This window comes from Lactuca sativa, chromosome 5, assembly GCF_002870075.4.
Source record: "Lactuca sativa cultivar Salinas chromosome 5, Lsat_Salinas_v11, whole genome shotgun sequence".
NCBI lineage: Eukaryota > Viridiplantae > Streptophyta > Magnoliopsida > Asterales > Asteraceae > Lactuca > Lactuca sativa.
Window position 1 is genome coordinate 278,734,670 of NC_056627.2, and position 25,703 is coordinate 278,760,372.

At 37.0% G+C, this 25,703-nt stretch overlaps 1 protein-coding gene across 1 annotated transcript; it reads left to right on the forward strand.

Annotated features, from left to right (window-relative positions):
* The first annotated feature begins 17,176 nt into the window (after positions 1–17,176).
* On the forward strand, positions 17,177–24,770 carry LOC111920007 (probable LRR receptor-like serine/threonine-protein kinase At1g53430). Its single transcript, XM_023915587.3, has 24 exons — positions 17,177–17,480; positions 19,091–19,271; positions 19,362–19,433; positions 20,014–20,082; positions 20,168–20,239; positions 20,324–20,395; positions 20,473–20,544; positions 20,634–20,705; positions 20,794–20,865; positions 20,950–21,021; positions 21,123–21,194; positions 21,291–21,359; positions 21,454–21,522; positions 21,606–21,665; positions 21,739–21,780; positions 21,882–21,931; positions 22,060–22,415; positions 22,490–22,691; positions 22,838–22,972; positions 23,082–23,200; positions 23,289–23,499; positions 23,584–23,821; positions 23,899–24,049; positions 24,321–24,770. The coding sequence occupies exons 1-24, from the start codon at positions 17,351–17,353 to the stop codon at positions 24,672–24,674; spliced, it is 3,012 nt and encodes a 1,003-aa protein (XP_023771355.1). The 5' UTR covers positions 17,177–17,350; the 3' UTR covers positions 24,675–24,770.
* Positions 24,771–25,703: the final 933 nt, after the last annotated feature.

A 25,703-nucleotide genomic window follows, 5' to 3' on the forward strand; every position in this document is an offset into this window, starting at 1 on the left:
AGTGTACAACAGTGGAAATCCGATCCCCCACGAGTAACAAGAACACCATTCCAAATGCCTTACGAAACCCACCAGTAGGACCAGAGAACTATGTAGGCCATATACACTCCTTAAAAGAGGAAATGGTCATTTGGAGACCACAACTCATAGCAATCAAGGCTAGGAAAACCTTAGCAACGTAAGGAACACAAAAAGGGCACCCTTAATATAATTGAAATGGCCAAGCACTTTACGCGCCAAAAATGGATCACCACACTACTCGCCTTAGGTTTGTAATACCCTTAAGCACAACCAGTACTAGTAAACCAAGAAGAGTACATCCTCCAAGAACCCATACAACCGAATCCGTTAACTATAATACTAGCTATGTGCTATTTTGACGGACTTTATGTCAGACAATACATGCTTCCACTCTCCCACCATAACTACATCATGGGGATGTAGGTTGACTCGATTAACACCAGTACATTAATATTACACGAGTAAACTCACTTGAAACTAACTACCAGTACTTACAAGCTAACTTTTCGTGTGCAACATATTTATGTCTTCTCATGAAGGTAACCAGTACCCCGACCATACGCCGATCCTACGAATAGACTCCGCCACTTTCCAAGCCATTGTAACAGCGGTTGTGGCAGCCGTCATGGCATACTTCCATGCCAACGACACAAACGAAGTTGGAAGCAGTTTCGGTGACCTCAACCGTAACAACAACCAAGGAAACCAACGAAGAACAACTCACTTGTGCACTCAAAAACCTAAACCTAAGAACAAGAAACGAAAGTTCGGGAATGAAAAAGGAGATAGTTCGACTCAGAGGCTTACTAAAAGGAAACAAGCGGGACCAGTCCCTACCCCTACTAACCCTACTCCTCCCACATCAAGACAATCATACCTTGGGAACAATCCACCCTGCAAAAAGTGCAAATACCATCATTAGGGAGCCTGCCAAACATTTCGTTGCAAAAGGTGCAACAAGATGGGACACACCTTCCGTTACTGTAAGGCCCCGGCCCCATGCGGCACTCCGACCCTCAACCCAGAAGTAAGTCCAGTTTGCCACAAGTGTGGTGCATCAGGACATTTCAATGGAAATTGTCCAACATAGATGACTAACGAGGGAGTGACAACTAGACAGGGAGAGACGACAAGAAACCCTACCGAGATTCTTGGTACGTTTCGAGCGATAAACTTTATGTAACGAATTTTCACAGAAAGGTCTTGCAAATTGAAAACATAATAAAAAACTATTTCCCCATTCGAGCAAATCCGTAAATTACGGAGAAGCTAGAGAATCCTTACGAACGGACCATAATGGTTACGTATGAACGTTAGTATCATATATAGTTAGGATTCCGTAAACTAAGAACGCGTGATTCCGCATCATTTTCCTGTCCCTGGTCTGAATGCTGATTAGGACAGAACCCCACAGTCAATTACCTTTTAAAATCCTAAGTATGTACAGTCGAGTCACATCCATATATAGTGGAAAAACCTGGCAGAAGTCGGATTACGATTTCCCTTGACTTATAGCAGCACCTTTGTGTCGCTAAAACACCTAACAAGCAGAAACAAGATAGATTCAATGGTGACAACGAAAACAAAACAAGCAATGATAAGAACACGAACACTAGAACTCCTAACAAGTAGAAACGAGATGGATCCAATGGTGACAACAAAAACGAAACTAGAAACGATAAGAACACGAACACTAGAACACCTAACAAACAGAAACGAGATGGACCCAATGGTGACAACGAAAACAAAACTAGCAACGATAAGAACACGAACACTAGAACACCTAACAAGCAGAAACAAGATAGACTCAATGGTAACAACGAAAACGAAACTAGCAACGATAAGAACACGAACACTAGAACACCTAACAAGCAGAAACAAGATAGACCCAATGGTAACAACGAAAACGAAACTAGCAACGATAAGAACACGAACACTAGAACACCTAACAAGAAGAAACGAGATAGACCGAATGGTAACAACGAAAACAAAACTAGTAACGATAGGAGCACGAACATAAAACACCCAGTCATCCTAACAACCAATACTCCTCAAATCGATGTAACAACAAGGGGTCCAATGTCATCAGTTGACACGGATAGGCTTGATTCTCACCTTATAAACCTCGAGCCTTGCAAATAGACTTTCATTTTACTCAACTGATGTGAATTAAAGAACATGGTTTGGCATGCGGAATTAAAGATTGCACAATGAACATGGTGATTTCGGTGTTTAAGAGATGTATTGAATATGTATGGTGTTACACAAAAAGGGATCTAGATCTAGTCTACATAAATAACACACACTTACACACTCACTTTTACATTCCACAAGCACACCTCTACAAGTGGTATAAACCCACTATATATAGAGGTGTTTACATGTCTCTCTCTCACTCTCTAATACTCATTAGTCAAAAGGCTAATGCACCACATGCAAGTGGATCTACAAAAGTCAAACCATCTACAAAGTCATACATGAAGAACTTTGCACCCTAACATTCCCCCCTCAAAGTTAGGAATGGATGACCCACTTCAAATCTTGCAAAATCGAGCAACTATGCGGTTCGAGCCTCAAAGGTGACACATATCGAAACGAACATCAATCTTCAATTCTTCCATGATTCTTCAATTTAGGCTCTAGGATGTGAGACCATACAATCTGAGCATCAACGAATGATGACGAGCTTCTCAAACTCCAAATCGATCACCCTAAAGTTGAGCATAATAACACACCCCAAAAATCTTCAATAATTCCAAACTCATTTCGAAAATAAATCATTTCCGAACTTCCAATTGCATCATTTCGTAAGCTTCAAAACTTCAAGATCACTTTGGTCATCAAATCTGTGTAATATGAAAAATTCAAGTTCGAATTTCCATATAAACTTCTCCCCCTTTTTATAATCGAAATTTGATTATAAAACCTTCAAGGAAAGAGAACGTGCTTTATTCGGAATTTTTCATGCCAAAACTCCCCCTTAACATGTGACATAAACTTTGTGCTTCAATCCGGAAAACCCAAAAAATATTCAATTTTTAGCTTCGTTTACGGATCGCCTTTGACAAAATTTCTCAAAAATGGGTAGAAATTGTCAATTTCAAAATTCTGCAGTGACCCGTTGCACCTAACACAGCCAAAAATGCAAAACTCTCCCCCTTTTTCGAAGCCACGTAGAAAACGTCAATTTGCATTAATTGCAGGGGCCTAAAATGCATTTTCTTCAATTTCTCAGCAAAAACAGTCATTTTTCGAATTTTGGTATGAACGGCCAAATTTTCGAAACCTCGGGGACTAATTTTGAAACTTCTGCACTTTTCTTCAAAACATACGAAATGTTGTCCCAATAATACGAAGAGTTGTAAAAGATGTTAAACTTTCATAAGTGCAAGGATCATTTTCGTAACATTTGCCTTCTTCTTCTCCAATTCATAAGAATTCACAGCACCCTTCTTATGAAACTTCATCTCCACCCTTCGTATGAAACTCTCAACACTATTCGTACGGAATCTTTCTCTCTTTCTCTCTCCTCTTCGTTAGATTCAATCAAAGCACCAAACTAACGAATTTTTTTTTCATGATTAACAAAATCGAAGGCGTACGAAGCCTTGTCCATGAACAGTAACTTCTTCATTAGTATAAATCTTCCCAAATCATCAACGGCAAAAAGCCTTTGCTTTTTAACACATCGATATCAAACCCAACAAACGAATCAACGAATCCAAGTCCTAGGTGTTTGGCTTAACTTTTCACACCCCAAAAGTCCTTCTAGGAAAAGTTACAAAAAGTTAGGATTTCATGACTTTTCCAAAAAGTTACTTTTTGCCAAACATCTTTTGTTTTTTTTTTCCAAAAAGAATTTTGGCTGTGAAAAGATAAGTCAAACACAGTGAATCTTCGTTATTACGTCCAGTGTCAAATTTTGTTCTTAACTAAACCCAATCGACTTCTCAAATTTCGTTTCCAGTTACCCTTCGTACATCAACGATCAAAATCATCTTCCCAAACAATACCCATTAACGAAATCACAGTTTTCGTTCAAACATCCAAAAATTTCATCCGACTCCAATAAACCATTCCGTTTTCCAGTTTTTCGAAACATTGACTACCAAAATCAACAATCCTTCGCTTTTTGATTCATTTGTTTACAAAACCCAGTCGATACCAAGCAACCAACGAACATTGACCGCTACTGATTTCCACCAATGAACCATTGAAATCCATATCGCCTTAAAATCATCAATTTCCCAGACTTCGTTTCGTCGTCCTCATTTCGAAATCAAAATCAAAACACGACATCGAACCCATCACGTTGAAATCGATTGACTGTGACTTCGCTGTTAATTAACAAGAACGTCGATTATCTCATCTCGTTTCCAATATCAACTCCACCTAGCTTTCAACTCAACCAAAGCCAATTTCAGTCAAAAGCAAACCTTAACCCATAAGTCGAGATGCGAATACAGGTAACGAACACTCTTACACTGTTCGTTTTCAACCATTCAATCTTTAATCAATTTTCTAAATTGAACCCCAAATCAAACATGATTTTGATATTCATATCCCATATTCAACTTGTAACAACCGATTTCAGTCACCAATTCATTGATTCATCTCCAGAAAAATAGACTTTGACTTTTTCTGGATTTAACTTTTCGAAATCAAAGATCAAATAACACCAAATTGATGAATCTAATTCCCAATTTCAGATATAAAACGTGACTAACCAACTGTTCTTCACCTCCTTCACATGTTCTTGACCAATTTTATCAAAATCAAAGAATTGATTGACAATTTCTCAAAGTCAATATGAACAATATTGACTCGTTTATCAAAATCAATATATAAAATCGATTCATAAGACTATTTTAACAATCAAAACAAACGACAATCGATCATCCAGAATGATAAAATTGATGAAATCGGAACATTGGAAACAAGAACTATACAAGAGTCAAGAATGTACAACTCATGAATGTACAACTCTTTTAAGCGCATGATAAAGATATCTCAACAAATTTAACTTTGTTTATTCCTACCCCATCTTCACTTATCTCTACCTTTAATCATTAATTTTACTAATAATTAGGTAATGATTATATACTTTTTCTAATTACTAGTGATTTTTTTTATCATAGCCAATCAAATTTAAATATATAAATCTATTTACATACCAAATAATTTAATGTTTTAAATTTTTTTTAAAAAAAACGTGTATTCACAATAAATAAATATTTTCAATTTTTAGAACTATTATAAGAATTAGTGTTCTTATTAATATAAAGTACATAAATGATATTCGATATTTATTTAATAAAAAAGTTGATGTTTTTTGTTAAAATAAATACACATACAAAATTTATAAAATATATTATGTTAGAGGGTATAAAATGAACTATCTTTAAAAATGTTAGGTTGTTAATATAAAGTTGTAAATATAAAAAGAACACTATCGTTTAACCTAGCACAATCTCTAGCCGCCAAGACGGGAGAGAGGTGATTTCCGGCCATTATTCACGCGATTTCCAGCCGCTCCCATTCGATTTCTGACGACGCTCAGTCGATTTTTGGCGAGGTGTCATGCGCTTTCTGGCGAGGTTTTCAGATTACGACTATTTATTTCTCACTCTCCAACGATTCAGACGATTTCAAGGAAAGTTTTCAGATTTCCGACGCCGTTTTAGCCATCTGTACAACGCTCCGACGAGTATTTCTTTCTGATGCTTGTCTGATTACGACGATTCACATTCTTCTCTGGTGAAATAGGTGGTGAGGCCTTTTAAAATTTAAAAAATCAATTAAAAAAACTATTTTAAAATTAATGTTTATATTTTAGAAAAAGGTAAAGAAAAAAACATATATGTGATTATAAAGAAAATGCTGAGATATGAAAGAAAAAGGAATTCAACAAACAAAAAAAACAAGTTATTAATATTTAATAAGATTTTTACGAGGATATTTACATGTAATATGAAATTTAAAAACTATAAGTGTTAGGTGGTGGTGGTGACCAACGGTTCAGGTGATTTCCGGTGGTTGTTAGAGATGGTAGTGAGATGCGAGACGTTACAGGCGATTTCCGGTGGTTTTTAGAGGTGATAGTGAGATGCCGATTTCTTGATAGAAATATCTTTATCTCGAGCAAATTGGAGCAAATACTTTAATTCCTAATAACTTAAACATCTATATATCAATAAAAAAAATTATTTATGTACAATTTTTAAAGTTTATGTATTTTTTTTTAAATAATTTTAAAACTAAAAAAACATGTACTAACAAAAATTAAATATATACAATTTTTAAAGTTTATGTAATCTATTAAAAAACACCGAAAGTTAATTATGTATAATTTTTAAAGTTTATGTAATCTATACAAATATAAATATAAGGGTAAACAATGTCATATTTTAAAAGCAAAGGGGTTATTAATGTAAATTTATAAAGTATAAAAAAACATGTATTGACAAAAATTAAATATGTACAATTTTTAAAATTTATGTAATCTATTAAAAAAACTATGTATAAAATAGGTGTTTTTATTAAAAGAATATAAAGAATACATAAATTATATTAAACAACTTTTTGATAAAAAAAAAAATGCCGATGTATTTTGTTATACTAAATATATGCATGCAGTAACTATAAAAGATATAAAACTAAAAGGTAAAAAATAAAATATCGTCAAAATACATAGGCTCTTAATGTAAGTTTGGTTTGTAGTAGTTTTAGAAATGGAACACAGGTTTTTTAAAAATAAAATTGAATTGCACGATCTTCCATGAAAAAAAGGTGAAGTTATACAAACTTGATACGTATTGGTTAAACTCGACTGTGGACTACCAATAAAGTCATTATTGCAGGCGTAGGAAAATAAAATCGAAGGGTAGGAATAACAACAGTAAGTATTCTTGATTTGGGCTCAATGAAATGATATCAGATTAAAACGCATTTTGGGCCCCAAATAAGACCGATGAACAGGAATATCCATATAATTGGGCTCAAAACAAACGAATGACAGTAATGGATTTAAAATGTTTTTGGGTCAAATTTTGATTCAAAGGAATGATTGCAATTTGAAAATCAAATCAAAAGAACAAATATGAGATTGGATCGGACTTTGATCAACAAAAATTTTATTGGATCACAACAATTAGGTTTTTCAAGAAAAATTTGATCCAACGAGTCAAATGATCACAAATCAAAAACGCAACGCACGTATTCAATGAAATTAAGAGAGATCATAGAGAGATACTCACCAAAAATGCTCCAATTGTGACAAATGTTGCCAAACCGAGAATCTTTCTTCAAAAAATCGTGTTGATCTTCGAAGACCCGCTCTGATACACATTGATGTGAATTAAAGAACATGGTTTGGTATGCGGAATTAAAGATTGCATAATAACCATGGTGATTTCGGTGTTTAAGATATGTATTGAATATGTATGGTGTTACACAAAAGGGGATCTAGATCTAGTCTACATAAATAACATACACTTACACACTCACTTTTACATCCCTCAAGCACACATCTACAAGTGGTATGAACCCACTATATATAGAGGTGTTTACATGTCTCTCCCTCACTCTCTAATACTCATTAGTCAAAAAGCTAATGCACCACATGCAAGTGGATCTATAAAAGTCAAACCATCTACAAAGTCATACATGAAGAACTTTGCACCCTAACATTGAATAACAAAACTCTTTCAGTCGATAACAACAAAATCCCTATCAACCAGACGCCTAAGTTTTGGCGTAGGAAATACCACGCCCTTCCTTAGCCCCAATAAAGATTGAAAATCAAGGAGAAAAGGGCATAAAAAGGAATCCAAAAGGCTTCCAACGTTCCTCCAGAGATCCCCAAAATCTCTTAGAAAACCTCAACCATGTGCTAAGCGGAGATAGAACCACCCCGACTCCTGGAACCACTTCATTGACCAAACATCTGATACCACTTAGCACGGTCACAAGAACAAATAGTGTCCGTTCATAAGATCGGCATATTATGTAAAGGAAACATCAGGCCCAATTCCTAACCACAGGAAGCACATGTCTAACTCATAAGGGGAGAAAGACGAAATTGCCATAGGCACCACCGACTACTATTAAGCCAAACAAAATCCATCCTCAAGGATCGATACTCCCTACCCCGAATCGGAGACATGATTAACCAACAACAAGGAACTGGCTAAGGCTGACCTACCATTAGTTGGAAAGACCCTAGGGAGAAAACTCCCAAGATAATCGAAGACTCATAAGGTCAACCACATCACACACAAACTCAACCTTGGTAACCATAGCACCAACTCTTAAGGCCCCGAAAACTCTACTTCTAGCACATTAGGATCCCGATCCCTAGAAGACCATTCAAAAGGCCTCGCCAAGAAAAGGTCCGATGACCCATAGTCTCCGATTAACCTAAGAGATCAGTTAGGCATTTTACATCCCATGTATTCGACACTCATGAGAGCCAGACCACCGAAGCCCTAGAAATCCCACTTGACAAGAACGAGGTAAACAAGAATCTACACTCCGAAGGGAAACATTTGTAATGGACATTGAAAGAGTTGGGATACCCACCTACCTCTACTCGAGTACTCATATACCAACAACTGCCACCCGAGTTAGGAGTTGTACCCTTCGAGGCCCCATATGGCCGAAAATGCAGATCATCCTCTGTTGGACTGAGGTGAGAGATACCCAACTGACAAGAGGACAAACACTCAATAGCACACTCCCTATACCCAAGATTATTCGAGAAACCACAAAAAGGATAGTCAAAATCCGAACACGACCCCAAACATCGTATAAGTCGACAATAGAACTATACAGATAGCAGGTTAAAGCCTCAAAATCCCAAGTAAGGGATCAGAGTATTCTTAAGGATATTCCCTTAGGGAAGGATAACTCAATTTTAAAGGCAAGGTAGACTAACTCCCCGATGCACTAGACCATTCGAGATCCTCGCACGAATCGGTCCGGTAACTTACGAACTCCAACTACCCTCTAATCTTAGTAACGTATATCCTGTGTTCCATGTGTCGATCCTAGAAAGGGTCTGTCAGACAAAACCTTTCCAGTCCCACTAAACAAGATTTAGTGGACTAAAACCTCCTAAAAACTTATCAACCTATCGAGACTATGGATAGAAAGGTTAAGCACACCAAACAAAGCCGCATTCTAATGGTGAAGGTTCAAGGGAACGCTAAGCGTGAGCCGGTATTCACCTAGGAACACAAAGACCAAATAACTCATAAATACCCTCACCTATTTTCTCTTTCATGACCCTATCTTTTGAAAGAATTTCGGGGCGGAATTCCCTCTAACGAGGGGATGATGTCACAACTAGCCTTTTTGGCTAGGAAATTTCATCCTCAAGTAAGCAAGGACTATTGTGAGACTCGTGCTAACACACATAAGTGTTCAATATGAGTTCCTAAGAAGCCATATAGTGTTAGAATGCAAATCTCTCAAAGTATAGTGAATCTCTCCCAAATCTCTCCAAGTATAGTGAATCTCTCCTAAATCTCTCCAAGAATAGTGAATCTCTCCCAAATCTCTCCAAGTATGCGAAATCTCTCCAAGTATAGTGAATATCTCTCAAATCTTTCCAAGCATGTAAAATCTCTCCAAGTATGTGAAATCTCTCCCAAATCTCTCCATGTATCTCAAATCTCCCTAAGTACCTTCCTCAGTCGAAAACAGCTCAAAACCGGAAGAGGAAACCCCAAAAGGACCCCCTTGGTCCGGAACCTCTTGGTCCAGACTCCTCTTGGTCCTGAACCTCTTGGTCTGGACTCCTCTTGGTCTGGAACCCTCTTAGTCCGGATACCTTCTAAGGAACCAAGAAGACTTCATATTTCAACCTGCTCCGGAAAATCTCGCTTCGGACCATCCCTATGCACCAAACAGCTTCGCAATCCAGAAGCCTTGGCGCCTTGTACCCTTCGCGTCTTCGGAAGTATCTTGCTCCGGACTTCACTTGCAGCTCCTAACCCGCTCCTGACTTCGGAATCTAAGAAAAGCCTTCTGAAAGTACCTGTTTGCTTCGAGACCTCACTAATTGCTTCGGAAATTTTACTCCTTTGCTCCGGAAGTGGAAGAATGACTCCGGAATGAGGAGTTTGACTTCGGGCCATCGCAGGAACCAACCCTCACTCCGGATTTTCATTATTTTCGAACTTTTTCACCATTTTAAGGCATTTTGACACCGGAAATTACATCAAACACGTATTTTTCCCATCCTAGACCCCCTAGACCCCTGTTTTATGCTAAAATTAATTATTTTAAGCATATTCTTCATAAAAATAAATGGTTGGGATTTAGGAAAACCTTATCCTAAATCAAGAAAAGGACAAAGGGATTGAATTTGTGATTTGATGAAATTCCTCATTTCCCATGCAAATCCCAAATAAACACACATTAACCCATGGATATAAGTCTTGTACACCAGTCCTCCAAGCAAGTGTCATATCACTCTTATCCCTCCACTTAGAATACATGAACTCCTCTTCTTCCTTTTCCCCACTTATCATTTCCATCTCCAGCAAACTTCTAAGAGTGCTCTCAGGTCCTTCAAGCTTCAAGTTCATCTCTTCAAAGGAAATTCCCAGATTTCTTTGGTGAGTATTCTTATCCTCTTTGAACAACAATTCTTCACATTATTCTAAGATTTCATTACAGTTACACAAAAATTATTCTTAGGATATTTTTAAGTTCAAAGAAACTCTCAAGTGTTAAAACTTGGAAACTCCTCCTTAGGTCTTCAAATCACCCAGAAAGTCAACCAAGGCGAGCTTCATACCCCACCTTTTTCAAATTTTTAATTTTTTTAGGGGAGAGTACAAGTCAATCTTGTCTAAGTTCTTAAATGATTGCATATATACGTATGTTTGTATGTGTGTGTGAAATATTATTAGATTATTATTTAGTAACATACTCATGAACGAATGATTTCTAAATTTCATAAAGAACAGAGGATACTTTGTACCAAAGAGCCTCCCAACTATTGGGTGTGTCCAACTTAACCCCTTTATCTATGCTTTCGTGTCTAAAGACAAAAGTTATAAAAAGGGACCTTACTAAGTGGACTCCATTTCTAGTGATTTTCGAAAATAGGAACCGTGTGACTATTTTGCAAACTACCAGTGAGTATTTTATAAATATTCAATATAAAAGTTTGCATCAAGAAATTACACATATAGAGCTTTTATGACAGAAATATTTGCATGTCATAAACCGTTGTCATAAAACCTCTAACAACATAAGTAATGTTCTATATGTCATAAAACAGAAAATGCGTGTCATAACCGGCAGTTATAAATTTATACGAATTATAACTTGACACTTTTCTCTTGACTAAAATGACTTGTTTTTCAATAAACGAAGAGGAACGAACACAAGCACCCAGTTAACGAGCACAATCAACGATACGGAATGAGAACGATATTTATATTCAATGAGTACAAATTTCATTATTTATCTAACAAATAATGGATCTCTAACGATTGCTCAAAAGGTTGTTAATATTCTAGTCAGACAAATCTCAAAAGTACCTAAATATAAAAATATTAGTGTACGTCTAAGTCCTGTACGGAGTTAAAGTCAGAGTCTCCTGGAGGGAGAGCGGGAATTTGTGTATAGATCTATACGGGGTTGACACCCCGCACTTTCGCTGTTTGCTACAGCTAGACAGGCCAGTCTAGGGTGACAAATGTCTTTCGCAAACCGAGGGCGCCTGAGAAACGCCAAAACAGGCACTCCGTCAGATTAGTATGGTTATAACGACTCACTAGAATATGTTATATTAACTAGAAATTTATGTAGGGAAAACCTCATAAATAAATTTTGGCACGTTGTGTTGACTGCACTATACGTGATAGGTGATGGTCCGCATTTGTTGCGTTGACTGTCCTTTCTTTTCGCTGTGTAGAATGTCCACAATTGCCATGCTGATTCTTTCTCTTAACAAGTATAGAGTCGTAATACTGTTATTTTACAAATTAAAAAGCGTAGGACTCTATGGAAGCGATTTTCTACGATTTCGATAACAATAAACTAGAACCACACTCCATTTTACTCGATAAGAGGAACAAGATTTTCAACCATATTTCCTTTTTGAAAATAAGGGATTTTTCTTGAAACGGTTGATTGTTACTATTCAAAAGAACTATTCTCGGACACAACTCTCTTTTACAAATCACCCTACTTTTCAAAATCACTCCTTATAAGGATGAACAAAAGTAATGTCATGCACACATATATCCATGATTTTCAAGGCAAGACTTCAAACGATTTCATAGAAATTATCGAATTTTATGAAAGCACAATGAGAATGATTCTAAACAAGTGTAAACGATTTTATACAAAAATGCTTATGAACTCACCAACTTTTTAGTTGACGCTTTTCAAAACGACTTGTATTCTCAGGGATCTAGTAAGCAGGTAACAATGGACGCTGATGCAAGACCATTTAGCTGTAGTTTGAAGTTTTCTACTTATGTATCTTTTGTGTAACTCGAAGAACAAATACAATATGTAAACTATGTAAGTTTGTTATCTCAATGTATGATGTTTGGATTGCTCTGTTTCATGTATATTCGATTGTTATGATACTGCATAATGAAGTCACCCGCCTCCGGACGTTTCCGCCGTCTGGTCCGGGGGTGTGACATCGGTATATTTTGGAAAGCAGTAAGGTGGTAACCTACTGCTTCATGCAGATTAGCGTTTGGGCAATTTCAGCGTTTGGGCGGTATTAGTATTTGTGTTTTGGGTTGCAAATACGGACGAAATAGTTGGTTTATTGGGGAGTGACATGTCAATCACAGCGGGATTAGCTGGGCCTTGGCCAAGTATAAGTGACCTACAGAGATAATTGGGCTTGTGACCCTGAATTATAGTAGGAACCTCGGGTTATTGAAAGTTGGGTAGCCGGTTGAAGGATATAGTGGACTGGGTCCAACAATGATGATTCAGTATGAGTGGTCTGCCAGGGATTCAGATCATCTCGAGACAGCAGATTCAGACGGAGTAGATGTGATCTTGTTGTGAGAGATTCGTTCATCAACAGATTTTAGGGCTTTGCGTAGATGGGACACAACTACCGTGGGGAGGCTAGGGTGTACCCAGAATGGTGACCATATACTTGAGTGGTTTGGTGCATAAGAAATGGTAAGAAATGATTTCGAGGATGAAATCTAATTTAAGTGGGGGAGAGTTGTAACACCCGTTTATTTATTAAATAAATAAATAAAATAATGAACGAATAGTAGCCCTAAAATAAATAATTATATATATATATATATATATATATATATATATATATATATATATATATAAAAGGTTGGTCTTGAAGAGCTAATTGTCACAGTTTTAGAAGTCGAGGGTTAAAAGTGTATGGTTTGGATTGGTTTCGTAAATAATTATGAAGGCAAGGGCTATAGGGTAATTATTGGGACTTAATTTGAAGAGATGTTGGAAGCTAAGGACTGAATGGTAAGTATTGGATTAAAGTTGAGAAGATTTTATGGAACCAGGGGCAAAAAGGTAACATCTGGGTTTAAATTGAAAAAGATCTGGTAGGGAGGGGCCAATATTGTTAAAATGGGCAAAAGTTTGATGGAACACAGGTACGCCTCATGCAGCCTCCATATATATTTAGTGTATTAGAAACCCTAACCCTAGCACAAGAGCAGCCGCCACCTTCCCTTCCACTTCTAGCGCCACTGCCACCCTTAGGCCTCCTTCTTCATCTCTGGTGCCGCCACCTAGCACCATCAAGGTAGTCCTCATCACCGGAATCGTTGAAGACCGGCAGGAGATGGGCTCAACCGTCGTATCAGCCGACGTCGAATCTAGGAACCACCAAGACAAGGACCGACAACGACGGACGTCGCGGTTTCTGCGAGGAACTCCCGTTGCCACCTTTCTCCGTCATTATTTCCTCTTCCTTCTGTCGCTGATGCTGCCACCGTTCACCTCAGTTCATCGTTGCTCTGCCACTAGCTACGTTGCCATTGAAGCACCGCCACCACCGTCGGGTCAGCCGCCTCCTCATGTCGTTGCGCCATTATCACCGCTAGCCATTTTTCGTTGACGACAACCTACTGTCCGCCGTTAACTGCCGCTGTCACATCGCAAATCACTACTGTGCCGCCGCTATTGCTACTAATATTGTTGTTGCCATCGCCAAATGCCACCAGGTGGGTGGCTGGGGTGCATCTCGCAACTCAGTAGCTTGTTTGTGTATTGTGTATGGTTTTGTTTGACAGGAATTCTTGAGAACAGCCTCCACCACCACCGTGAGGTGGTGGCTGCCGCTATGCGCCACCGTCGGCCACCATTAGGTGGTTGTGTGTGTGTGTTTACTTTGCTTAGTGTAGTGTGTGTGTTTATTTTTATTATTTTCTTTGTAAATTGTAAAATGGAATAATGAAAGGAAATTCCACCACCTTAGGGTGGTGGCTGCCGCCACCGGCCGCCGTGTCAGGTGGCGGTGTGCCTCGTTGATGTTGTGATTTGGTTTGGATGTTTGGACAAGGGACTAAAACCCTAATGGGCCTTGTAAACCCTAATGGTACCAAAGAAGCCTTAATGGGCTTAGTGAAACCCTATTTGGCCTAATGAAGCCCTAATTGATATTAAAGCCCAAACATGTGTCTAATGGGTCTAATGGACCCTAATTGACCTTAGGAAACCCTAATGGGCTTAAGGACCTAGCTATTGGTCCTATTGGGCTAAGATGGGGATTGGAAACCCTAATTAGGGTTTAGAAAACCCTAATATTGAATTTATGGGCTTAGACCTATCGGGACCTACATTTGGGCCACTGGAATGGAATTGTGTGTTAAGCCCAATCACACCATATGATTTATTTAGAAGAGTGATGGACTTAATGGATTAAGTCCTTAATGGGTTAAGTGAGAAACACTTAACCCTAATTCTCACTTAACCCTAATCGTCATTTTATGTGAAACCCTAATTTCACTTGGGTTTATTGTTGGGCCTTTCTTTTGGGCCTTGATGATTGGGTTATTAATGGGCCGTCCAAGATCAAGCAAATGGACTAGAATAATTAATGGGCTTTGTGGTAAGGTCCATATGAGGAGTTGGGCCCAATTTGGAAAATTGGGCCATAGTTTGGGCCTTCATGATTATGAGGTATTAGGCCATTACAATACCAAATGTTGGACTGGACTTTTTGGTTGGGCCTTTAAATAAGACCGTGTATAGGCATGGGCCTAATTTGGAAAATTGGGCCATGTGTTGGGCTTTGATTTCCTACTTGGATTTGGGCCTATGGATTGGGCCTTGGGCTTGCATAAAGCCAAGCTTGGGGTAATGTAGTAATTATCCAAAGTATGTACTCATGCTTGTGTAGTGGAACCTAATTATTAATTGGGTGTTATTTTGGTGTTGACAATTTGGGAATATGTCAACCAGCAGCTGGGGTTGAGTCTGCGGGACTTCAGCAGTGTGGGATTGTGTCTACGAGACTTCAGCGGCATGAGGTGAGTTACCTTCCAGTAGCGGTGGGTCTACGGCCACAATGTTGTCCCTCTAATAGGAGTTGTATGATAGATGATTGTCTTCGTGATATTCATCTAGGTTTGCTAGTACCTGATATGTTATATGCTGGCATGATATATTATATGTGATAGTGGTAGTAGGGGGAAAATAGTCCCCAAGTTCGGTTGTTAGGACCGAAGGGTAGGTCGGACACCCTAGATATGTCTGATAGTATGTTATGATATGTTTTATATGCTGGCATGATATGTTATATGTGATAGTGGTAGTAGGAGGGAATAGTCTCCAAGTTCGGTTGTTAGGACCGAAGGGTAGTTCGGACACCCCAGATATGTCGAATAGTATGTTTATGTTATGATATATGTGATAGTAGTAGTAGGGGTGGAATAGTCCCCGAGGTTCGGTTGTTAGGACCGCTGGGTAGGTTAGCACCTCAGAACGGCTTGACACGTGTAGGTCGGCACCCTAGAATGACTTGACACGGGTAGGTCGGCACCCCAAAATGGCCGTACCGGGTAGGTCGGACACCCCATAATTGTTTGACAGCATGTAGGCTATGTGATTGTATGGTATGTGGTATGATGGGGGAACTCACTAAGCTTCGTACTTACAGTTTTCAATTTTGGTTTCAGGTACCTTGTTTTCAAAGGAAAAGGAGTCGACTCGATCGCAACGCATCACACTATGTTTTCCGCACATGAGATCTTTGGGATTACACTCTGATATGGTTTTATGATAATATGTTTTGATTATTGACACTTTGGTTTTGACATGAGATATTAATATGAATGTTTTTATATCGTTGGTTTTATATAATAACATAATTAAAACGAAAATTTTGGTCTTTAATTTTGGGATGTTACAAAAAATTGTCATCTTCTTCATCTTTTGAAGAATTTCAGATTATTTTTGATGCCGCTGTTGCGTGTGCTCAAATGGCGGAACAAACATACGATGCTTTATGCAATAATGCAGCTGCAAGTTCTCAATGGAGAACACGAAGATATATTTTCAGAAATCGTGAAGAAGCCAACCAACGTTTGGTGCAAGACTATTTTCAAGAGAATGTCACTTATCAAGGGTATTATTTTCGTAGGCGCTTCAGAATGTTCAAAGGTTTATACGAATGTATAGTTGAAGATGTAACGAGGGAGTGCAATTTTTTTCAACAACGCTACGATGCTAGAGGTACACCCGATTTCACTCCCTTACAAAAATGCACGGCCGCACTTTGTCAGTTAGTATATGGCATTCCGTCTGATGTGTTAGACGAAAGTTTTAGGATGTCTTCTAGGATCGCACGAGACGATCTCCACTTTTTCTGCAATGTAATGTTTTTTTTTTTTTGAATTTTCAAGTAATGAAAAATTATGTTTTTTTATTAAAAAAGAAGTTTTAATTAAAATAGCTAAAAAAAGAAAAATAAAAGTATGACACCACTCCCTTGGTGTGACAAGAAACCACACTTGTGTGATAAAAAGTGATATGACGTTTATGTATCGGGGGAGAAAGTGCGGTTTCGGTGGTACCACTCTCTCGAATCTGATATCAACAATATAAACAGTCAAATGTCAACTTTAGCCCGCGATATTATTATTAAGTTGAAAATGGTCAAAATCAACGACAATAAGTAGCAGTTTGTCCTTCAACGTAAAAGTTTCAAACGCTATAAATCCGTACAAACTCCGTTCCTCCATTTCCGATTTTCAACTTCATTTCCACTCTGTGAAAACCCTTACCTTCAAATCTCTTACCATCATCTCTTTCTTCCTCGTCCGGCATAAGTTTTATAACGGTGACGATGATGGACTCGTCTCTCCGGAGACCGGCAACGGCGACGGCCGGATTGAAGTTCCTCACGGTTACTCTATTTCTATTGCCGTTTCTGTATGATTTCAGATCTGACGCTCAACTTTTGCCTGCAGAAGAAGGTCTACTCCTCTTCTGATTCGTTCACTTATAATTTTAAAGTATCAATCGATTTGTGTTCCCTTTGTTCTGATATGGAATTACGTTTGAAAAAAAAAAAGTGGATTAGGCGAAAAAGTTTTGTCGATCCTTGGACCTTGACAGTCAACCTTATCCTGTGTTATCTCTCTAACCTGTCACTACTACTGATATCCACATAAACTCCTATAATGCCAATTTGATCGAAGATGCAGAAATCGTTAATGAGTAAAAAGTACAAGCAAACATTCAATAGACTTCATTTGAGATTTCCTTCTGTTTCGTAAATCGTAACTTACTATTCGTTTCTTCTTCTTCATTAATTTGTTTCCTTATTAGAGAATTATTGTAGACTTATACGGTGGATATTTTCATCACCTACTCTTTCATTTATATCTCGAACAGTACATTACAAGGAATTATTAGTATAACAGTAAAAAGCTACAAAAGCGAATACGTATCTTGCATTATCTTGTTGTGTCTAGTTGTCGTCTTCATCGTTTTTGCCTGTTGATTATATTTAATATTAATATATTAATATTAATATTAATATATTAATATAATCTCTAGCTAACAGTTCAAAAATCAAAACCGATTTTGTTTTGATTTATATGGACTGGACACCATTTTCTGTTTCTACAAATTTCTAAATTGGTGCCGTCTATAAATAATGAGCCTACTTTTTAAGCTTGAATATGTCAACAATTGGCTAACCGGTTGAGTGGCCGGCATCAGGCGTTTTTGTTTGGCCGTGGGACATAAATGTAAATTTACAGTGACGATGGAGTATAATGGTCAAACATGCTATATTAAAAAAATGCCTATTCTGGTCAAACTTGCAATATTTTGAAAAAGAAGTCAGAATAAAAATCGAATCAATCAATGTATATTATATTATAATCTTCTTCTATTAAAATATATATCGAAGCAAACCATGCAATGCAATGTTTAATGACCTAATGACGATAAGGTTTTTAAGTTTGACATAAATGTGAAGTTTTACTGTTTTTAAAGCTATTTGTAATTTTTTTTTTCAATTTTGTAATTTTTGAAGATTACCTTTTGCGGAACATGTCTACCAAACCTGAACCAGAAATACACAAAATGGTCAAATTGAAAAAAAAAAAAGTTGCAAACTTCTGGTTGTAATGAACCAAAAATACGCAAAGAAAATAAAACCAAATATTTCGACAAAACTTAGATGCGAACTTAGATGCTTTTAATCATCTTTCTATTAGCTTGTTTGATGGCCCACACATGTGGGTAGGTATATTTATATTATAAATTTATAATCATATCCGACTAGATCAACTTAATTGGTAATATTTTGTTGTTTAAGAAATTAATAATTTGTAGATATATTACCCAAACAATCATTGCATATGGTCTAAATTTTAGAGATACCTTAACTGGTAAAAGATTACCTAATATAACATAAACTTTAAGATTTCAATACAAAATTGGACATTGCTAATTCTTCCAATTAAGTAAAGGACAATTATTTAATTTCATATTACTTAAATGATGGATTTTGTAATCTAGAAAAATAAATAAATTACGATGCCTGTTGTTTAACATCCGTTGTGCTCAACAGTTGAAGCTCTACAGTCGATTGCATCAAGTCTACAGTACAACAATTGGCGGGTTTCTTCAGATTCATGCAGCGGAGGTGGAGGGCTTAATAACACAAATTCCGATAATGGGCAAGGGCTTATGAGATTTGGCAGCAATGTAACCTGCAGCTGTAACAGCACTGTTTGCCACATTACACGCATGTACTAATCTGTCTTTTTCTATCTAAAGTCTAAATGACATTTTTATACTTTTTTCACTAATACTTCCGAGTATTTTATGTCGAATATCAGCCAGTTAAAGGGACTTAATTTGACAGGAGTTCTACCTGAAGAATTTGCAAACCTCACTTTTCTGCAAGAAATGTAAGTCAACATATTCAACTTTTTATCAACCACACTTAGTTTCTAGGTTTTTGCATTCATGATAACGTTTATCTAATGGCTTTACCAATGTCAAAAAGATTTCGAAACAACTCATCCAATGAAAAACAATAGAGAAATTAGAACAAAAAAATATACATAGAAATTTTCAAAACCGGAGAAAAACCACAGGCCTCGACAGGCATCCACTATGTGACCAGTTATAACAATCACACAGACTGCTTTCTCAAGCCAAACGCCGAATGACACTCACACCCTCCAAAGATTTGACTCATACCTTAGTACACTCTAAAGCAAGAGAGAAGAATGAAACACTTAATCAAATACTTAAAGTTATTTGATTGAAGCAATTTGACATCAAAGCTTTGGACTTCTTTCATAGGCATAGATCCATTCCACTCCGTTGCCATCAATGTTGAACAACTACTTTTTTATTTTTTATTTTAGCCAAATCTCAATAATTCATCATGGCGACATAGTTCGATAAATCTATGTGTCTTCCATTGAAGTGCACACTGCTATTGAAAAAAAAGTGACCAAGTGATTTTATGTTGTCACACAGAGATCTCTCCCGCAACTATATCAATGGAACAATTCCAGCACGTTTTGGTCAGCTTCGCATTACCATCTTGTAAGACTTACCTACCAACTTGGTTCTTTTCCTCTTTTTTTTTTTTTCTTTTTAAAACATATTCCTAATAGTTCTTTCTTTACAGAAGTCTTTTGGGAAACCGCATTAGTGGTCCAATACCAAGAGAAATAGGTGACATCTCTACTCTTGAGGAGCTGTAAGTAAAATCTTAATTTACTCAATATGTGTATAATGTATCATACTTTTCACTACTCTTACATCTGAGACCTAATTATAACAGGGTCTTGGAAGACAATTTGCTTTCAGGACAGCTTCCTCCAAGCCTTGGCCGTTTGACTCGCTTGAGAAGAATGTAAGACTTTTTATTAATCTTGATTCCACTTGCCTGTTGTCATTTATTAGTTGTCTCATTGAAACTTCTCCTTGCAGACTTCTTTCTGCAAATAATTTTACAGGAACTATTCCCGAGTCGTATGGCAATCTGACTAATCTAGAAGATTTGTAAGTAGTAGTTATCTTTATATTCTTTTTAGCTAAATAGACTTAGTCATTATCCTGGTGACTTAATAACTTGTTTACAATGCTTGCAGTAGGATAGATGGGAGTACATTATCAGGGAGAATACCTAGCTTAATTGGAAACTGGACAAGGCTCATAAGACTGTGAGTATATTTCTGGTTTTATAAATCTTTTTCCATTTTCCAAATATATTTCTGGTTTTTCATTTTAATAAAATCGTTTATCATGCAGTGATTGGCAAGGAACATCGATGGAGGGACCTATTCCTTCTACAATATCTCTGTTGACAAACTTACAAGAATTGTGAGCAGACTTTGTGTCAAAAAATTTTAACTAATTTTTCATCCACCAATGAAACTTACTTTAATTTTGCATTTTGGTTTTCAGGAGGATAACTGATTTGACTGGACCAAGTACAACCTTTCCCAATCTGCAAAATCTGACAAGGATGGTTAGACTGTAAGTTGATTTCATGTCTGTGTTACAGAAAGTGGGAGAATTTTACTTATTAACTTCATATTGAAACTTGACATTATTTTTTTTAATTAATTTTGCTGCAGGCATTTGAGAAATTGTTTGCTTACAGGTTCAATACCTGAGTACATAGTACAGATGAGTGGCATGAAAAACTTGTGAGTCTAAATTCAAGCAGAATTTTTTGCTAAATATGAAATTTTAAAGATATATTTAATCATACTTGTAAATTTATCTGAACCATCTTTTTGCAGAGACCTAAGCTTCAACAGGCTGACTGGTATAGTACCCGATTCAATTGGAAGGCTGAGTTTTGACTCTGTGTATGTAACTAACTAATTAGAAGATTTGATCAAATTGCCTGCATATTTTCATTTTTCAGTTAAATTTGAAATGGAATATTTTCAATAAATTCAGGTTTTTTAATAACAACTCGCTATCTGGAGACATCCCCGGATGGGCATTCGCTTTCAATAATAGAAAGATGTTAGTGATTCCCCTTCCTCAATCAACATTACTTCATGTATTTACATATGGTTATAATATCATTAAATATTTTCTTTCTGCAGTGATTTATCCTACAACAATTTTACCCAGTCACAACAAAGGAACTGTCAGCCATCTAGCTTGTAAGTTTTCTTTTCATTTACCAAATAAAAACATTCTCTTCTACCTTCACTTACACTTTCAATCCATTCACAGGAATCTAGTTTCTGCCCTTTCACCTACAGAAGCAAGCAACTCGTATGTTTTCTGTCCCTAACCTAAAACAATATTCTTTATTTTTTGTTATTTTGTTATATAATCATTCTAGTGACGCGGCTAAACATGAATTTATCTCGCAGAAATTCTTGGTGTATGACAGACGGACTTACTTGCAGCCGAAACCCCAATCGTAAAACATTTTCTTTCCATTACCTAATATATATTTGGATACAATCACATAGACTAATTTCTCAAACCAACCAATTGCACAAAATCTCAAGAGAACATCTCACATCTTGATCTCCATTACGATTGCAGGTTATGAATTATATATTAATTGTGGTGGAACGAGTTTAGAATTTGAGGGAAAGGAATACGAACAAGATTTGACAGATGAGCGGTCGTATTTTAATCCTGCGGGTGAGAGATGGGCTTATAGCAGCAACGGTGTTTTCATGGGCAATGATAACGCTCCATTTGTCACAAGAACTAACAACGTGGCAGGTGGCGATGTATACAGATCCGCCCGTCTTTCTCCTACTTCCCTTAGATACTATGGACTCTGTTTGAGAACCGGTAGCTACAAAGTCCGACTCCACTTTGCTGAAATAATGTACTCAGATGATATGACATTTAGTAGCCTCGGAAGGCGCATTTTCGATGTCTCGATTCAAGTGAGTCACAACTCTAATTTTTTTATATTGTATAATTTGAATTGGTTCTGAATGTAATTTGGTGTTTTTCATAGGGGGATCTGAAACTGAAAGATTTTAACATAATGGAAGCAGCTAATGGTACTGGAAGGGGCATCTATAGAGATTTTGATAATATTATTGTTAATAACGGTAGCACGATAGAGATACATTTGTATTGGGCAGGGAAGGGGACTACTGCAATTCCAGATCGAGGTGTATATGGTCCTCTTATATCAGCCATCACAATAACACCAAGTTAGTAAATTTCCTTTCTTAGCATTCAGCTCCTTTGTGAAAATAAAAGTTATATATATATACTTGTATATAGAACGACCAAATAAAGAACAAAAAAGTGAAAAGATAAAGAGCGATTCTAACATATTTATTCTCCCTCCTTGTAGACTTTAAGGTTTCAACAGGTGGCCTATCTGCCGGAGCTATAGCTGGAATTGTGATTGGTTGTTGTGCATTTGTCCTGTTGATTTTAGCTGTTCTTTGGAAGCTAGGTTATCTAGGAGGAGACAAAGAAGACAAAGGTTAGTACACTAACTATATACGTGTTTTTAATTAAACTCAAATCCTTCTACTACTTATGTCTATACTCTATAGTAGGTTTATTATTTCTAATACGTGTCTTGTTTATAGAACTTCGAGCTCTTGAATTACAAACGGGTTATTACAGTCTACGACAAATCAAAGCTGCAACACATAACTTTGACTCCGCAAACAAGATTGGTGAAGGTGGGTTTGGACCTGTTTACAAGGTAAGCCAAATAATATCACAAATACCCGAACATGTCACATTACATTAACCTCAAAAGTTCTATTCTAACTTTTCCATATATAATATAGGGCGTACTCACAGATGGGTCCACAATCGCTGTTAAGCAACTCTCCTCAAAATCAAAACAAGGAAACCGAGAATTTGTGACCGAAATAGGCATGATATCCGCTTTACAACATCCAAATCTTGTTAAACTTTACGGCTGTTGTATAGAAGGAAACCAATTGTTACTGATATACGAATACCTAGAAAACAATAGCCTTGCACGTGCTCTTTTTGGTAATTAAACACTTATTCTCAATTTCTCACGTCTTATTATTGTGGTGAATTGTTGATGGACGATGATTTTTTTTGTCATAACAGGTAAAGAAGACCAGCGGCTTAATTTAGACTGGAAAACAAGACAAAAGATATGTACACAGGTGGCGAAAGGGTTGGCTTATTTACATGAGGAATCGAGGTTGAAAATTGTTCACAGAGACATAAAAGCCACCAACGTGCTTCTTGATAAGGACCTTAATGCCAAAATATCAGACTTTGGTCTTGCCAAACTTGATGAAGGAGAAAACACACATATCAGCACACGGATCGCTGGAACAATGTGAGTAGTATGTTTAAGTACTACTGTTTTTCATTCATATATTTGTATATTTGTTATTAATTTAATTGGATTTGCAGTGGATATATGGCTCCAGAATATGCTATGAGAGGATACTTGACGGATAAAGCAGATGTTTACAGCTTTGGAATCGTTGCTTTAGAGATTGTGAGCGGGAAAAGTAATACGAATTACCGGCCAAAAGAGGAGTTTGTCTACCTTCTTGATTGGGTAATTTAACTTCCAAACTTTTCTCTTTCATTTTCTTTCCTTGTGGGTCCCATTTACAAAAAATGGAAATGGGATTAAAAGTGATGGTGGGATGAAATAAAAATATGAGAATTATCCATTTGGTTGGTTCTCTAAGGTCCTAGAACAATAAATAAAAAGAAATATAATATTGGGATATTCTCAAGAAAACTTTTATGTTTTTTGAGTTTTTCTTTTTTATAATTTCCATTGCATCTAATAACCTTTCCTATGTGTGTTGGTTAACTTGAAGGCCTATGTTTTACAAGAGCAAGGAAATCTACTCGAACTTGTGGACCCCATACTCGGCTCACATTACTCTAAAAAGGAGGCAATGAGAATGTTGGACGTGGCCCTACTGTGCACGAATCCATCACCGTCACTCAGGCCCGCCATGTCAGCGGTGGTGAATATGTTGGACGGGAAGATTCCGGTTCAACCATCAGTGGTGAAACGGAACGGAATGGATGATGCCATGAGGTTTAGAGCCTTTGAAATCATATCACAAGATAGTCAAACTCAAACACGCTCTTCTATTGTATCGCCCGAAAGTCAACTCCCACGGAGCACCACTATAGATGATCCATGGGTAGATTCATCTGTGTAGAGAATGTTGTTATTCTTTCTCATGATTTGTTGTTGTGAAAATATGTTTGTAAATTGCATATACGAGTTTAATCAATGTTTTTCTAAATTTCTGAAATATTTGTAGAAAATGCAACATACACAGGAAAAATGTGAGAAATTTTGCTCTGTATAAAATCTCTTGATTTTATAAGAAGAACAAAGATATAGAATATATACATAACACAGGGGGTGGTACTGCTATTGACGGACTCTCTATAAACAAGAATGATAATGAAAAATCAGAAATGATCTTTCACTCCCCCTCAAGTTGGCATGTGAAGGTTACAAATCCCCAACTTGTGACCGAGGAACTGGATACAGGTTGTCCATAAGACTTTCATGAAGAGGTCGGCAACAATGTTTCTTTGGATTCAACCCACTCTTGAACAAGATAACAATTATCTCAACATGTTTCTAAACCCAAAATGGGTTCTTAGGTTTTATTATTTGATCAAAAGTTGCTTCTCAAAACAGAAGCCAAGAATATTTATAAAACTATAAAACCTAAACAAAATAGGAAATTAGATAAAGACTAAAAGTAAGATAAAGCCATGAAGAGAAGAAAACGGATGAGCTGTATCTGATATGATATCCTTTACTCACCCTTAAGTTGGAGCGTGAATGTTGCGAATGCCTAGCTTGTTAAGAAGATAGTTATACCTATCAGTACCAAGAGGTTTGGTGAAGAGATCTGCAACTTGTTCTTTAGTGTTGATAAGATAGGTTTGAATTTGACGAGACTCAATGTGTTCACGTACAGAAAAACAATCCATCTCTACATGTTTGGTGTTTTCATAGAAGACTGGGTTGTTGGCAATATGTCTTGCAGCTTGGTTATCACATTAAAGAGGAGTCAGACCCGATTGGAGGGAATCTAAATCTTTCAATAACCAACAAATCCATAAGATTCCACTAATAGTGGAAACCATGGCTCGGTATTCAACCTCTGCAGGTCGCAGACCGATTGTTGCTTTATTGTCTAGGAAACAGGAGCACCTCCTAAAGTAAG

What these genes read in the sequence shown, in the direction of transcription:
- LOC111920007 (XM_023915587.3), top strand. Translation starts at nt 17,351, where the DNA reads ATGATGGACTCGTCTCTCCGGAGACCGGCAACGGCGACGGCCGGATTG. An exon ending in ACTTTTGCCTGCAGAAGAAG is followed by an intron (nt 17,481 to 19,090) that starts GTCTACTCCTCT and finishes TGTGCTCAACAG; the next exon opens with TTGAAGCTCTACAGTCGATT. An exon ending in ATGAGTGGCATGAAAAACTT is followed by an intron (nt 21,195 to 21,290) that starts GTGAGTCTAAAT and finishes ATCTTTTTGCAG; the next exon opens with AGACCTAAGCTTCAACAGGC.